This window comes from Somniosus microcephalus, chromosome 3 (assembly GCF_052327205.1).
Source record: "Somniosus microcephalus isolate GS21.2 chromosome 3, FLI_Smic_1.0, whole genome shotgun sequence".
Classification (NCBI taxonomy): Eukaryota; Metazoa; Chordata; class Chondrichthyes; order Squaliformes; family Somniosidae; genus Somniosus; species Somniosus microcephalus.
Window position 1 is genome coordinate 125166072 of NC_140989.1, and position 14329 is coordinate 125180400.

The following is a 14329-nucleotide window of genomic DNA, read 5'->3' on the forward strand; positions in this document are numbered from 1 at the left end:
ACATCATCGCTGGGTGGACGGTGCTCGCGACGCCGGAGGGGCGGCTTGTGACGTCACCTGTGGGCGGAAGGTGCGCGGCTGTGACTTCAGCTGTGGGCGGAAGGTGAGCGGCTGTGACATCAGCTGTGGGCGGGGTGGAGCCGCAGTTGCCGCGATGTCACCAGCGGACAGGACGGTGCGCGCGTCGCAGACGGGGGCGGTGCCTGAATGTCACGGATGGCTGGGGTATTGACGTCACGGAGGGTGGCGGGAAGGTGCGCGCGCCGCTGGCGGGGCGGGGTCGCCGAGCCGGTGACGGGACGGAGCGACCGGAGCGGAGACGAAGACGGTTTTTGAAAAAAGAAAATGGGAGCTCATTTATCGAGATAACCTTGCCTTATCTCTCCCGCTCACTCGCCCTCCCCGGGCAATCAACAGCGATGTGAGGCGGCGGGCTCCGCCATCCTGAGGTAAGGCCTACCTGCCTGAGGTGCGAGGCTTGAAGTTGAGTGGACTGGAGCGGGAGGAAGTGCCGGCCCCGCGGCTCGGGCTGTGACTGCGGCCTACCCCCTTGTCCCAGTCCCCGCGCTGTGCGACCCAGGCTGCAGTATGTGACGGCTGTGAATTTAACTCCCGGGGCCTAGCTCCTGCTTCCCCGCCGTGTCTGTTTGAAAGCCCCCGCGGAGAGCAGCTGCCGACAGCCAAGCATATTGCCGGTGGTCCGGAGTCTAACTGTTCCAGCTACTTCATAATGATTATTTGCCCATTAAAATGGAAAGACTTTCGCAGCTTATCGAGGCCTACACACCGCTAGCAGATTGGAGTTGGGAGCTGTTGGGCAGAGTGGCCCCGTCCCCTCGGTTACTGTGACCCGCTTCTACCCTCGGATCCCCAGCCTGCCGTTCTGAATCTCTTCCCCCACACCGGCTCCAGTGCTGTTTCCGGCACATTGCTGGGTCCAAATGCTGTCGTAAAGCACCTTTTCTATAAATAGGATCGTTTCTTCGAAGGCTTGACCTTTTAGTTGTGCCATTTAGCTGCCAGTTAAAGCTGTCCACTGCAATATTTAATATCTGAAACGTACCATTTAATAACGGTAACATTGCGACCATAACACCCAAAGTATTTTAAGTTACCAGCAGTTTAAATTGTATAATCCACATAAACTGAAGCACTAGGTAGTGAGCGAGAGAAGGAAAATAACCTTGAAAATTAGTTATTTTCAAGGTTTATGTTTGTGATCCAACTTGTCAATAGTGTATTGCAGGCTTCTAAAGCTTAGTTATCGGTTACAAAAATATTCGTACGATGTTTGTACATGATTAGTTTTCTTGATCAGATTTTTTGTGAGGAGAAATATTATAAATATTTGCTTCAGGGAGAAGTTTGTGTTTAATTAAGAGTCTAAATAGCAAACTTTATACTCTTAAAGCCGCCTTCTGCACAAATGAGGAACAACAAAGTTAATACTAACCTTAAAATGCTACTTTCATTTCATTAAACCATTTCTTGCGGTGAAGGTGGCATTTTTCTGTTAAATTTGATAATATTGACGACACCTCATCACATTTTTTTCAATTATCATTAACAGTTTAGTGAAGTGTGAAGCCTTTTAGACTTAAGATTTTGAGCAATTACTTGTATTTATATAGCGATTTTAATGTAGTAAAATGTCCCAAAGCGACACCGAGCTGCATGAGGAGCTATTACCAGAAGCTTGGGCAAAGAAGTAGGTTTTAAGGGGCCTCTTAAAGGAGGATAGAGAGGTTTAGGGAGGGAATTCCAGAGCTTCGGGCCTTGGCAGCAATGAAAATCAGGGATGCTCATGAGGCCAGAATTGGAGGAGCGCAGAGATCTTTGAAGGTTGTGGGACTGGAGGAGATTAGAGATAGGGAGGGGCGAGGCATATTGAAGAACAGCAATACATCTTTGTAACCTACAGTAACCATAAACGTGCGAGTTCCTTGTTTAGTTAATTTACTCTGAAAGCAGTTGGCAGTATAGCGACTAGGTCCGTTGTTTTTGGCAATGGTGTACAAGGCACCAGTTTCCATAATAGACATTTTTTTCAGTGTTCTGGGGAATTTTACATGATGTGAAGAACATACTCGATGCAGAAATAATCCAAACTTTGTTTCTTTGCCTATTTTTAAAAACAAAATAGATGATGGAAAAAGCGATCTAAAAGTTTCTACGGGTAAGTAGAGTGCTTCTTTCTCTCCCAAACAAAAACAGCCCTTGCAAGCTTTGACTGAGTCCTCTGTGCTATCTTGTTCTAGTTAGAATTGTACAGTTTGGTGGAAACTGCATCTTCTGTGAGGATGTGTCAGCTGGTATAGTGCTTAGGGCTATGGAGGACAGTGTTCTTCTCCTCCCTTCCTTCAGTTTGATTTCAATATGGTATTTGGTTCCTTGGATTTGAATAAGCAGTGGGTGGTGATCACTGGTAAATGTTGGAGAAATTCCAGACATTTGTGAGCTTTTCTGGGGGTGGGGAGGAAAGAGTGTGGAAGTGAATATTGGTAATTCTGCAGGCTTTGTCATTGTATATCCCTGCAATGTATAGATTTGAGGTATTCGTAAGCAGGGTCCTCTCCTAGCTGATTAAGCAAACATAAGTGGAAGACTTTCTGGATAAAACTGAAAGTAGTGCCAGTGAAACCTCTGATTTCTAAGTGCCAAATATTTATTAGTAGGACAAGTGATTGACAGGGTGTGACATCCCATGACTAAGTTTGCAAATTTCCACATTTACCATGTGTAGTGCGATTTGTTGTGCAAGTACTATTGCTTTGTGTAAAAGTCCTGGTGGTAGTGATGGTTTCTGAGTGATGAGTCATTTGGCCTTATATGGAGACCACATTATTACAGTAGGAAAAAGTTCCTTTTGCAGTTGTAGGAGCAGCACTTGCGTTTGCCTATACTGAAATTTGCAGTAACTTGTTAACCAGTTGAATCAATTGACCATACTAGAAAAATAACATTTGTCAGAAACGAAGTGGGATTGTGTCATGTGGTTGTTCGATTACAGCTGTTTGATTTCTGTTAATGTGGAAATTTACATACAATCTGAGTAACTTTACTGATTGTATCGTTTGTAGGGACATTAAAGCTTTCTTGTGCTATTGGAATTTTAAAAAATCAATATTTGATACAGCTAGTACATTTAATGATGTATGCCCGATTCACAGCTGCATATTTGAGATATGATCTTTCCAGGTGAGTTTTGAATGTCTTCATCCATCGCTCAAAATTCTTGCTCTGTCCACTAGGGCTATCACTCCTCACCATGATGTAAAAGCACCTGAGGTGTATTGGGCTCATAGCCAACTAAGCAGAATGCCTCTTTCAGTTTGTGTCCCTAACCTTAGCTGAAATTGTCCATATTGTTTGTAGATCTCCAAGTGTGGCAAATAGGGAAAAAATAGTGGGCAGAGCCAACAAAGGGAAAAAATTAAAGAAATAAAGTGGAATGGGAGGAACGGGGGTTGAGAAAGAGGTTATACAGGAAAAAGAGTGAGAACAGAAATTTTAGCGAAGGTATAAAATGGCAAACTGAGATGGAAAAATGGAAACTCAAAAACAAAATGTGAATCAGTACATGGGGTAAGAGTTCAAAGCTGCCCAGCTTTTTGTCCAACACTACAGTTTTTTTAAAAAGTATTTTGAAAACTAATTACATAGTTTAATAGTTATCCACAAAAAATGCCAAGTCTTTGCTATTCATCATTCTTCAAAATTTCCCAATTTAAATGATACCTGCGGTATTCTGCAAAATTTCCCAATTTAAATATGATGCCTACGGTTAAAACCATGGTAAGCATTGCATAGGAAGGTTTTCTGATAATTGAAAATGGTACCTTTGAAATATTTTAAGTGAAATTAATTTTTGCGTGAAGTTACTTGTTTATTTCTGCTTAGATTATGAAAGTGTTCCTGCAAGTGGTATAGTGCAGTGTCTTGAGGCCACAGTCTAAGCAATATACTGTACCAACAATGGTCATTTCGATGCACCGTGAGATCATTAGCTAACACTCTTCCTTTGTAGAATCATGAACCTACAGTCAAATTAATTTCTTGCAGCAATGGATTGAGAAATATCTGTAGAACTGCTGGCAAATATTTTCTTCACCTTGGTATAGCCAGTGGTGCAAAAAGTCACTGAAGTGTTCGTGTGTTGTTAAAACTGCTGACCTGACTGTTGTAACCGACCTTCAACTTTATTGTTCATGCATTATACAGCTGGGTTTCCCGTTGTGGAAATTTGGCAACCCAATAGTCCACTTCTCCTATATGCCATTTAACTGTAAATAATTATTACTGGTACAACTACTCTCAACTGTCTGTGTAGAAATTCAAATTAGGCATTATGTTTTAGACCAGAGGACTTGCAATTTATTTAAGCCCAAGGAGTAACTATGATAGTTACTGCTTGTGATATAGTTTACAAGTTAAGTGTATGCGTCATAAATAACTGCAATCTTCAGTGGGTTAAATGGCTGGTAGGATTTTGTGTGACCTATTGGGGTTGAATGGACAGAGTGGTTAGTGGTCTGAAATGGGTAACAATGGTTTGTTGGAATTTGCTTGGAGAGTTGGGGATTCGAAGTCTTTCCTGAAATTGCCATGTTTTTTCCCCCTCTTGCTTGCTAGGAGTTAGCACTAATAGTGATTGGATGCACCATCTGATTGATGGAGTGAGTATTGATAGGCCTTTCGCACTCTTCCCTTTGTATGACCTTACATTAAAGGTAGCGATTGTTTCTCAAGAGAAAACTAGTATTTCATAATGTCTGTTTACATAGTGTGTACATGGTTTATGAAACCTCTTTTGCACTGAATTTTCTACCCCAGTTCTAAGTATGACAGGTTGTATATGATTCTGTTCAGTTTCACTGCCTTTTACAATGGCACATACAACCTGCACAATATCTTCATGTATAGGATTGTACTGCACATTATGGATCTCGTGTGTATTGTCAGTTAATTGCAGGCCATCATTCAATAAGTGTTATTTGTAATCCTTAGTGTGGATGTCTTTGTGCATTAACTACATAGCATATTGTTTTTTGTGCACCACGATATCCACAGCTGGCAAAAAAAAAAATCCAGAATGTTCACAAACATTTATGTATGAAAAATATAAATACCTGGGAATGATTACAGTGATATAATTTTATTTTGGGGTATGGATGAAGACTTTACCGCTGTAGTTTATGATGTCACCTGAATTTCTTAATTCCTGTGTCATAATTACCATGTACCCATCATTCTCTGCTATTCTTTGAAGTTGTACTTTGAAAGTATTAAAAGTAGATGCAAACTGCTTGGTCTCTGAGAGACATCAAATGGATGTATGCATGTTTCTGTTTCTCATTGCAAACTTTGTGTTACCGAGTTTCAAAAATTCATTCTAAATTTTCTGTTGCAACCCGAATCCAGTTATCGAGCATGGAATGCAATCTACTTTAATTCAAATTACCTGCTATTTCAATTTTTTTTTTTTTTTTTTTTTTTTTTTTTTTTTTTTTTTTTTTTTGAGTGCAAGAAAGTCAAATGCTTTTTTACTTAAGTTGTCTAATTCGAATTACTGAATGACTTTTTACAATTTTTTCTTTGCACAAAAAATAGAGTAGAATGTAGATTTAAGAATGGAGAGGGGAATCATCATGAGCAGCTGATCTGTATTTGTTGGGTGGCGAGCAGTGTAACTTGTGCATTAGTGCAATGGGAAAAAAAATAGTAAGAACCTGTCCATCACTTGACTGCATGTTGAGTTTCTTTTGAATAGCCTTTGGTTCTCCATTCATCACAACATTTCTGCAGACGTTAACCGCTCCCTGATGTCCACCTTTGACACTCATGTCCCAAGCAAAACCTCCCATCCTGGCTGATACTCCAGTAGAGGCCCCCATCTTCAATCCCTTAAGTTCAAGGGGTGCAGACTTCAGCATATCTGGTGCACAACTAGTTTAGCCATCTATCACCAGATCTGGCTGGATCACATCAAGCACTATCCTCTGCCAAAACAGCCCACTATTCCAGGATCATCCTGAAGAGCAAAGAAAACTCCGGCTTCTTTCCTTCACTACCAACCATCTCCTTCAACACCGCCCCCTCCACCCTCACCTCCAACAAGTACAATGAGCACATGGACTTCTTTATCACTAAGATTGAGACCATTCTGCTGCTTCCCCTACCATAGCTCTGTCCCTGCATTGCCTTCATTTCCCTGCTATCTCCCCTCATGTCTTCTCTGAGCTCCTCTTGTCCATGAGGTCCACCTCCTGCTTCTTTGACCCCTTTCCCACTAAGCTGTTGACCACCCAACTTACTTTCCATGTTAACAGACATTCTAAATGGTTTCATTTCCTCAGATACTGTTCCCTTTGTTTTCAAAACTGCTGTCATTCCTCTCCTCAAAAAAACGCTCGCTTGACCCAACTCTTGCAAGCTAGCACCCCATCTCTAACTTCCCTTTCCTCCAAAGTATTTGAATAAGTTGTCACCTCCCAAACCTGTGCCAATCTTAGCTGCAACTCCATGTTTGAAAGTCTCCATCACAAAGACCACCTTCTTCCACCTCCGGAATATCGCCAGCCTCTACCCCTACTTCAAGCCATCTGCCTGAAACCCTCATCCATGCCTTTGTCACCTCCAGATTCGACAATTCCGATGTTCTCCTGGCCAGCATCCCGTTCTCCAACCACTATAAACTTCCGCTCATTCAAAACTCTGCTACACGTATCCTTTCCGCTTCAGGTCCTGCTCACCTATCGTCCCCGTCCTTGCTGACCTACATTGGTTCCTGGTCCCCAATGCCTCCAATTTAAAATTCTCATTCTCATGTTCAAATCCCCTCATATCCTCTTCCCTTCCTATCTGTATAACCTGCTCCAGCCCTACAACTGCCCCAACTCCGTTCCTCTGACTTGTCTTTTGTGCAACCCCTCCCTCCCTTTGCCCCACCATTGGAGGCTATGCCTTCAGCTGCCTAGGCCCTCGCTCTGAAACTTTCTCCCTAAACCCATCCACCTTGCCATCTCGCTCTTCCTTAAAACCCACCTCTTTGACAACCTTTTGATTACCTCCTAAAATTTCCTTCTTTGAAACACCTTTTAGACCTTTTTCTACATTAAAGGTGCAATATAAATGCAAGTTGTCTTTACATATTTTAACATGGCTGTATTAATTTTTCCACATTGCATTTGAGGAAGAAAAATGAACTGGATGTATTTTTTTAAAATGCTACTTATCGTGCCCACTGTTTTTGGATCATGAGCAAGTTGTAGAAAGTTCTCTCCGTGGTTGGTGTTGAACAAATAACTTCAATCTCAAAATATTTTACAGGGCAGTACCTGAGTTTTTTCAATTTTGTAAGTTTCGGCAAAGAGTGAAGGGGGAGTGAGTTGTGACAAAACAGAAGTGTAGCTAATTTACTAATGTTACTTAAAATACTGGAGCACCAAATGCATGGTGCCATGGTGTTCAGTTTGTTGGTACTGGGCTGTGGTGGATCTTCAGCAGAAACCTCCGCACAAGTGGGAGGGCAAATCAGGGACCTGTTGCTGGAATGCATATCCGTATTTTCCAGTGAGTGTCTGAGTGACATTGGCAGAAGCCTGGGAACAGCTTGCATGCCTACACCCTCAACCGCATTCAATGCAAGAACTTGGAAGAAAATAGCCATTTTGTGCTCACAATGTTAAAACTTGGCCTGAGTTTAAAAATGACTACTTGGTATGGGGACATCTAACACCAAAATCAATAATGCATAAGGGAACCAGTGCAGGATTACAGTACATCGTGTATCTGTTTTTTCCATTGTTATTTGCCAGATAGCATGATCACATCAGCTTTTTACTTGGTGCAGTTGCTGTAAAGTCTTGGTGGATATAGTGGATAAACTAAATTTGTATTGAGTCCCGAAAATGTTCCTTGTGTCTTGGTTTAGTTCATCTTCCTCATTTACTGCAATATGGTAGTTGTAAATATTTTTGTAATTTCCTCATTTATGTAGAATTTTCAGCATATAAATGCAGATAGTTTGTACATCGCAAAAACACTTTTTATTTATCTGTGGATTTTGCAAAATGTATAAAATTAACTGCTGACTATTTGGGGTATTATGTTTACATGATAGACAGCTACAGAATTATTCTAGTATGAAGTATTGACACAACAATGTAAGGCCTGCAGAGTACCAATGAGTGATCTGGAATTTTCAATTAGTGCATTGTAAAATACATACAGTAAATATAAAAATTTATAATTTGTATTGAAAACCCTTCATGGCCTCGCCCCTTTCTATCTCTCTATCCTCCTCCAGCCCTACATGCCTCCTGAACTCTGCTCCTCTAACTGGCTTTTTGTGGAACCTCTACCCCTCCCCTCCCACCATTGCCGGCCGTGCCTTCAGCCACCGAGGCCGCATGCTCTGAAATTTCCTCCTCAAACTTCTCTGCCTGTCCATCTCCCGCAGCTCCTTTAAGACCTTCCTTAAACCCCACTTCTTTTCCCAAGCTTTTTGTCCTCCTGCTATCTCCTTCAGCTCAGCATACTTATTTTGTTTATGCCTAAGTTCCTTGGGCATCTTTTCTGTGTTAAAGTTGCGATAAAGTTGTTAGCCTTGTCTCAGGAGTGGCACACTTGCCTCTGAGTCAGAGAAGTTGTGGGTTAAAGCCCCACTCTAGACATTTGAACATATAATCTAGGCTGATATTTCAGTGCAGTTCTGAGGAAATGCTGACTTGCTGGAGGTGTTGTCTTTAGGATGAGATGTTAACCCCTTCTACCCCCTTGGGTGGACGTAAAAGATCATGTGGCACTATTTGAAGAAGAGCAGAGGAGTTTTCCTGGTGTCATGGCCAGCATTTATTCCTCCACCAATACCACTAAAAACAGATGATCTTGTTTATCTCATTGTGTGAAAATTGGCTGCTGTTTCTCCCTAGATTACAACATTGACTACAGTTCAAAAGTTATTAATTGGCTGTGAAGCGCTTTGGGGCATCATGAGAACATGAAAGATGCTATATAAAGTCAAGTTTTTCTTTTATTCTTGATATAAATGCAAGTTGTTGTCTCTCGCCTTCATCCTTATGTATTCATGAAGTATGTGTGTCGTCTAATTTTCCTTCCAATATGTAGCACTTTAAACTTTTCTGCATTAAATTTCACCTGCATTATGTGCATTTACATATGTTATCCATCTCATTCTGTAATTTCTGATCTGCCTTCTCTGATTCCATGGTCCCTCTTTGTTTATAACATTTTGCTTAAGCTAGCTTAAAACATACAAACAAAGGCGTAATTTAGAATGCGTCTAATATCCTGTAAGTACCCTAGTGATGTCTTTTCCCTGCCCCCCCCCCCCCCCCACAACCAATCTTCTCTCCTCCATTGCTCCTGAAGGTGTTGCATTCTTGCTAGGGTGGGTATAGCATGGGGGCACTCTTCACCTGTGAACCTAGAATTATGCAGGGTATGCAACCAATATGGGTATTACAGCTGAACCTGGTCCTGCCCTCACCACTGTGCACACATGCGCACTTCTAACAGGGGTTGTTGGATAGCAATCAGGACAGCAATTTTGTTTGTTTTCCCCCCCCTCCCCGATCCCAATTCAGTGGTATGGAGACAAATTGTACCACCTCTGCTATCGTCCTGGCTGAGACCAGCTAGCTCAGTACAAGCCCAACACTGAACCAGGGATTTTCCTTGTTTCAATGGCTCAGTTATTTAACCATCTGGTCCAACAGAGGAATCCAATTCTGCTCATGTTAAACCATATTGTAATATCTGTAGAAAAGGCCCTAGAATTTATAGTAAAATTCAATGATGGTATGTGTACCATCAGTCTAGTCTAGATTAATGGTGCTAAAATTATGGAATACATTTCTGTTAACATTTGAAGTTTCATCTTCCAAGATTGGGTTTTGTAGTTTTAGATAATATTTCAGTATATTTTATGTATATTCAATTAAAAGGAGTACCGTATCATGGAATTCAAGTATACTGATACAGTACTTAACAAATAAGTCCTGGAGATAACTCTTTTAGTTTTATCTCCTAACTTTGTTGCTGAAAATGATCAGCATTGAATACATTGAAAAGCCAAGGTTAACATATTAAGCAGAGCTGTTAAACTGTTCTGATGTTAGAATACAAGAGCAGGGAGGTTATGCTCGAACTGTATAAAACACTAATTAGGCCACAGCTGGAATACTGCGTGCAGTTCTGGTGGTCACATTACAGGAAGGTTGTGATTGCACTAGAGGGGGTGCAGAGGAGATTTACGAGGATGTTGCCTGGGTGGGGAATTTTAGCTATGAGCAAAGATTGGATAGGCTGGGGTTTTCTTTGGAACAGAGGAGGCTGAAGGGAGACCAAATTGAGGTGTATAAAATTGAGGGGCCTAGATAGAGTGGATAGGAAGGACCTATTTCCCTTAGCAGAAGGGTCAATAACCAGGGGGCATAGATTTAAAGTAATTCGTTAGAGGGGATTTGAGGAGAAATTTTTTCACCCAGAGGGTGGTTGAGGGTCTGTTACTCACTGCCTGAAAGGGTGGTAGAGGCAGAGACCCTCATCACATTTAAAAAGTACTTGGATATGCACTTGAAGTGCCGTAACCTACAAGTGCTGGGAAGTGGGATTAGGGTGGATAGCTCTTTGTCGGCTGGCACAGACAAGATGGGCCGAATGGCCTCCTTCTGTGCTGTAAATTTCTATGATTCTATGTTTGGATTTTCTTGAAGTGCTCAATTTGCACTGTTTTCTTACTGATTGATATTTTAGTTTGTAGAATTGTTAGAACTTTGTACAGCTTTGTAATTGTCTCCCACCTCCTTAGCAACATATTCAACATAGCAGAAATCAAAGAATGTTATAGAAAATAACGTGGGCAGAGCAATTTAAGATACTCGAATGTATTTTATGTTAATTGAACAATTGGCCAATGTTATACTAACTGGTTGCATTTTAATTGCTGCCTGTAAACTCAAATTAGATTTATTTGCATAATTTAAATCGTGTTGCTAATCCTAATTTTGTTTTAGTTCGTTAGTAATGCTATAAATGCTTCAGGTCACATGAAATTCATTTGCAAGCTTTATAGTCTCATTTAACCCTTGCTCCAGTCTTGTTAATGGGTATCTTCCTGCAACCAAGAACCCAGTATGCCATTCACTTCATTAAAAAAAAAGTATGCCCCTGACTATATATATCATTTGTCATCGCTTCGTTATTGTCAAATTTTTATTTCGATTCCAGTGTTTGCAATTATTCTCCTCCCATAATTTGTATATTGTAAATGATTGACCTTGTGGGTGGTTTCCATGAGCTTCTGCTGCCAGTATTGTTCTGCATATAGCTAACTGGAAGTGTGCTTGTGCAGCAAGATTGATAATGCTAGAACTTGTTCGCGAAGAGGAGATGCTCCACTTTTACAGGGCTCTCCACCTAACCATCTTGACTGGAATTGACAAATTGCAGGCAGCTCTGGGAATGAAAATCTATGAATGCAGGGATGTTAAAGTTTATCATAACATCTTTTATACTTTGTTGTTGTGATTCTCTCTGAAGAATTTCTTTAGTTCAGTTGACTATAATCTATAGCTTTCTATAATTTTAAACAGAATTAGTCCAAGTTTTCTGTTGGTCTTTTTAATTATCAAGTTAAGCCAGGTCAGCTTCCCTGTTACACATTGTTTGCTTAGAAATAATATAAATCAAAATATATAAAATTAACATGTCTTAAAGCTGTGACTAAATTGTGTTTTCATGCTTTTGTTTAGTTATCCGCTGCCCTTTAACTCGGCTTCACCTGAAGACTTAGAGTTGGTCTTGATTCCCTGTGTGCAATTCCACAGAAGATCGACTAGTATTAATATTAAAAGGTTTATAGTGCAATAGTCGTATTTTATTTATTTTGAAGGCAGTTGTGGGCCAGTTTATTTAAATGGAAAGTTGAAAATGTTTTGGTTCCCATCATGTTTGCTCTCTCCTAGTTTTACATGGGAAAAGTATTCCAGAAGATTAGTATGATGTACAGTTAATTGTCAGAATGCTTACAAGAGGCTTGATGCTGGTTTGGTTAGCAATGATTATATTGAATAAGTTTACCTGAAATGTGAGGTTTTTAGTGTTCTCAACTCAACCTCTCTCGTTCGCTCTAGGTATAACGAACTGACTAAGGGGAAACATCATGGAACCAGATGTTATTAGAATGTATTCTTCTTCACCACCGCCACTAGATGATGGGACTGAAATTGATGATGATGAGTTTGGTGAATTTGGTGGTTTTTCAGGAGTTGGTACTTCAACCCTTGGTTATACTGACTTTGATTTGGAAGATCACCATGAGAACTTTATGCCCCAGAACCATTTTGTGCCTGGCCATGAATACTCCTGTGATACAGATGGGTTTGCTGACTTTCATTCAGCAGGTGCCAGTGAGGACAAAGGCTTTCTTTCAGACTTCCCGAGACCTGCAGAAGGAATGTCAAATGACTTGTCTATAGGTACCGATAAGGATGTAACTCGATCCAAATCTTCAAGGAGTGTTTTCGATTGTACAACAACAGAACAAACAACGGAATCTATAAAACAATCTGAAGTAACTGATAGACTCGATAGCCTGACCAGAGATGTTAGTACAATAGATTTGGAACCAGAAGAGCAGGAAGAGTGCTGCAAGACCAACCCAGAGATTCTTACAAATGGGTACCCAACAATCGATTCAACATACTCTCAGGGAATAGACAATATGGACAACACAAGCGATCAAAAGGGACAAAAAGCTACAAATGTTCACATTTCTGAATTATGTTCAGACTCCATGCCTAGTCCAATTGAGGACTTTTCTGAGTTTTCTGCATTTTCAAATATTAAAGTGTCTGCCAATTTAACAGAAGAAAAAACAAGTAGGTCTCTGTCCACTATCAGCAAAGCACCACTAAAAGCAGAGCATAATGCTGGCAATCATTCAGCTTTAGGGAAACTGCCAGATGTTCAGGTCAGTTCGAACGTTGCAGTGGATAGTGATAAACTGAAAGCTGCAGAAGAACCGACAGGAGGTAAATTTGCTGCTTCAAATTGCAAACACGGGAAAGGTACAAATGCATATGTAGACTACACCCAGTGCCACTCCTCTGAACCTAGTACTGCAGTTGACACAAGCATTCCTAATAGTGACTGGAACTCTTCAGAATCAATGGAACACATTGAAACTAGGGATCAAAATGCTCAGCAGTCAGTTCATGAATCTTTGGACTTAGTAAAAGAAACCACTACCACACAAAGTACAGAGATCCAATTAGATATAGATCTATCAAAATGTAAAAAACAAGATCTAGTCGAACCAGATTTGAAAATGTGTATCCACGATGAGGAAGAGTTTGGTGTTTTTACAGACAATATTGTATGTAGAGAGTCTACGTTTGAGCAAGACCATGCAGTAATTGAAGATCTTCCGGCCACTGATTTGAAAAGGACAGAGGAGAATGAGTCTGATCATTTTGGAATTTCAAGAAGCAACTGTTTGCTAGATGTTGCTTTTTCTACTTTTAGTCCAGTGTTGAATTCTAATGTTACGGAAGATGATTTTGACACAGTTGTTGTGCATCCTGTTGACTCTGACAGCAAGATTGCCTCAAAGTTGACGAGAGAAGAATTTGCTACATTTCGGGAAGCTGGTGTCAAAGAAGAGTTTGGTGACTTTGGTAATATGAACAGTGACTCTGTACAAACATTTGCTAATTTTTCTGAATCTCTAGCAGAAAAGGACGAGGTACCAGAGCTGCTTGTTCAGCATGAAGATGACATGGGGTTTAGTGAGCATGGAACTGCCACCACAGTTACAAAGACTGATGATGAGGATTTTGGAGAATTTGGGTCCATTCAGCAAGCTAAAAATGGGACAGAGTTTGCAGGATTCAAAAGTGAAGACTTTTCAACTGATGGACAAGACACGGAGTGGAATGCTTTTGGGGATTCAGTGGCTGAAAGTACATCATGGGCAACTTTTGGTGAAGAGCAGTCTATTGGTGCCTATAAAGAAATGAATCAGTGCAGCAGGACAGAACTTGCCCTTTCCAGTAGCACACAGTTGACTGGCAGGGTGGCTGCTACTCCTGTTCAACCCATTGAAGAAATGACTAGAACTAAGAGTACAAGTCCATTTGAAGAAACTGTGTCACAAGTAAGTGTTGCTGATCTTGTATATTGGTTCATAAATGGCAAATTAATCAGCTACTCTCGGGATTTTTGTTTCAAACTATTACAGCCATACACCCTAGAATAATGTTAAACTTTTAAAACTTATTTTGCATCTTTTGCCTTTACTTTT

At 40.7% G+C, this 14329-nt stretch overlaps 1 protein-coding gene across 6 annotated transcripts in view; it reads left to right on the forward strand.

Annotated features, from left to right (window-relative positions):
- The first annotated feature begins 2 nt into the window (after positions 1-2).
- The window catches only part of LOC147121385 (aftiphilin-like), a 77244-nt gene continuing 62917 nt past the window's right edge, over positions 3-14329 (forward strand). For 3 of the 6 annotated variants that reach the window (XM_085981596.1, XM_085981601.1, XM_085981600.1), the window contains exons 1-2: positions 189-449; positions 12159-14182. In XM_085981596.1, coding sequence (XP_085837722.1) covers positions 12188-14182 — 1995 coding nt within the window. In that variant the 5' untranslated portion in view covers positions 189-449; positions 12159-12187. Of the gene's footprint in view, positions 104-188; positions 450-2143; positions 2177-12158; positions 14183-14329 lie in introns of those variants that run through there. The other 3 variants (XM_085981597.1, XM_085981598.1, XM_085981599.1) reach the window with 3 other exon arrangements.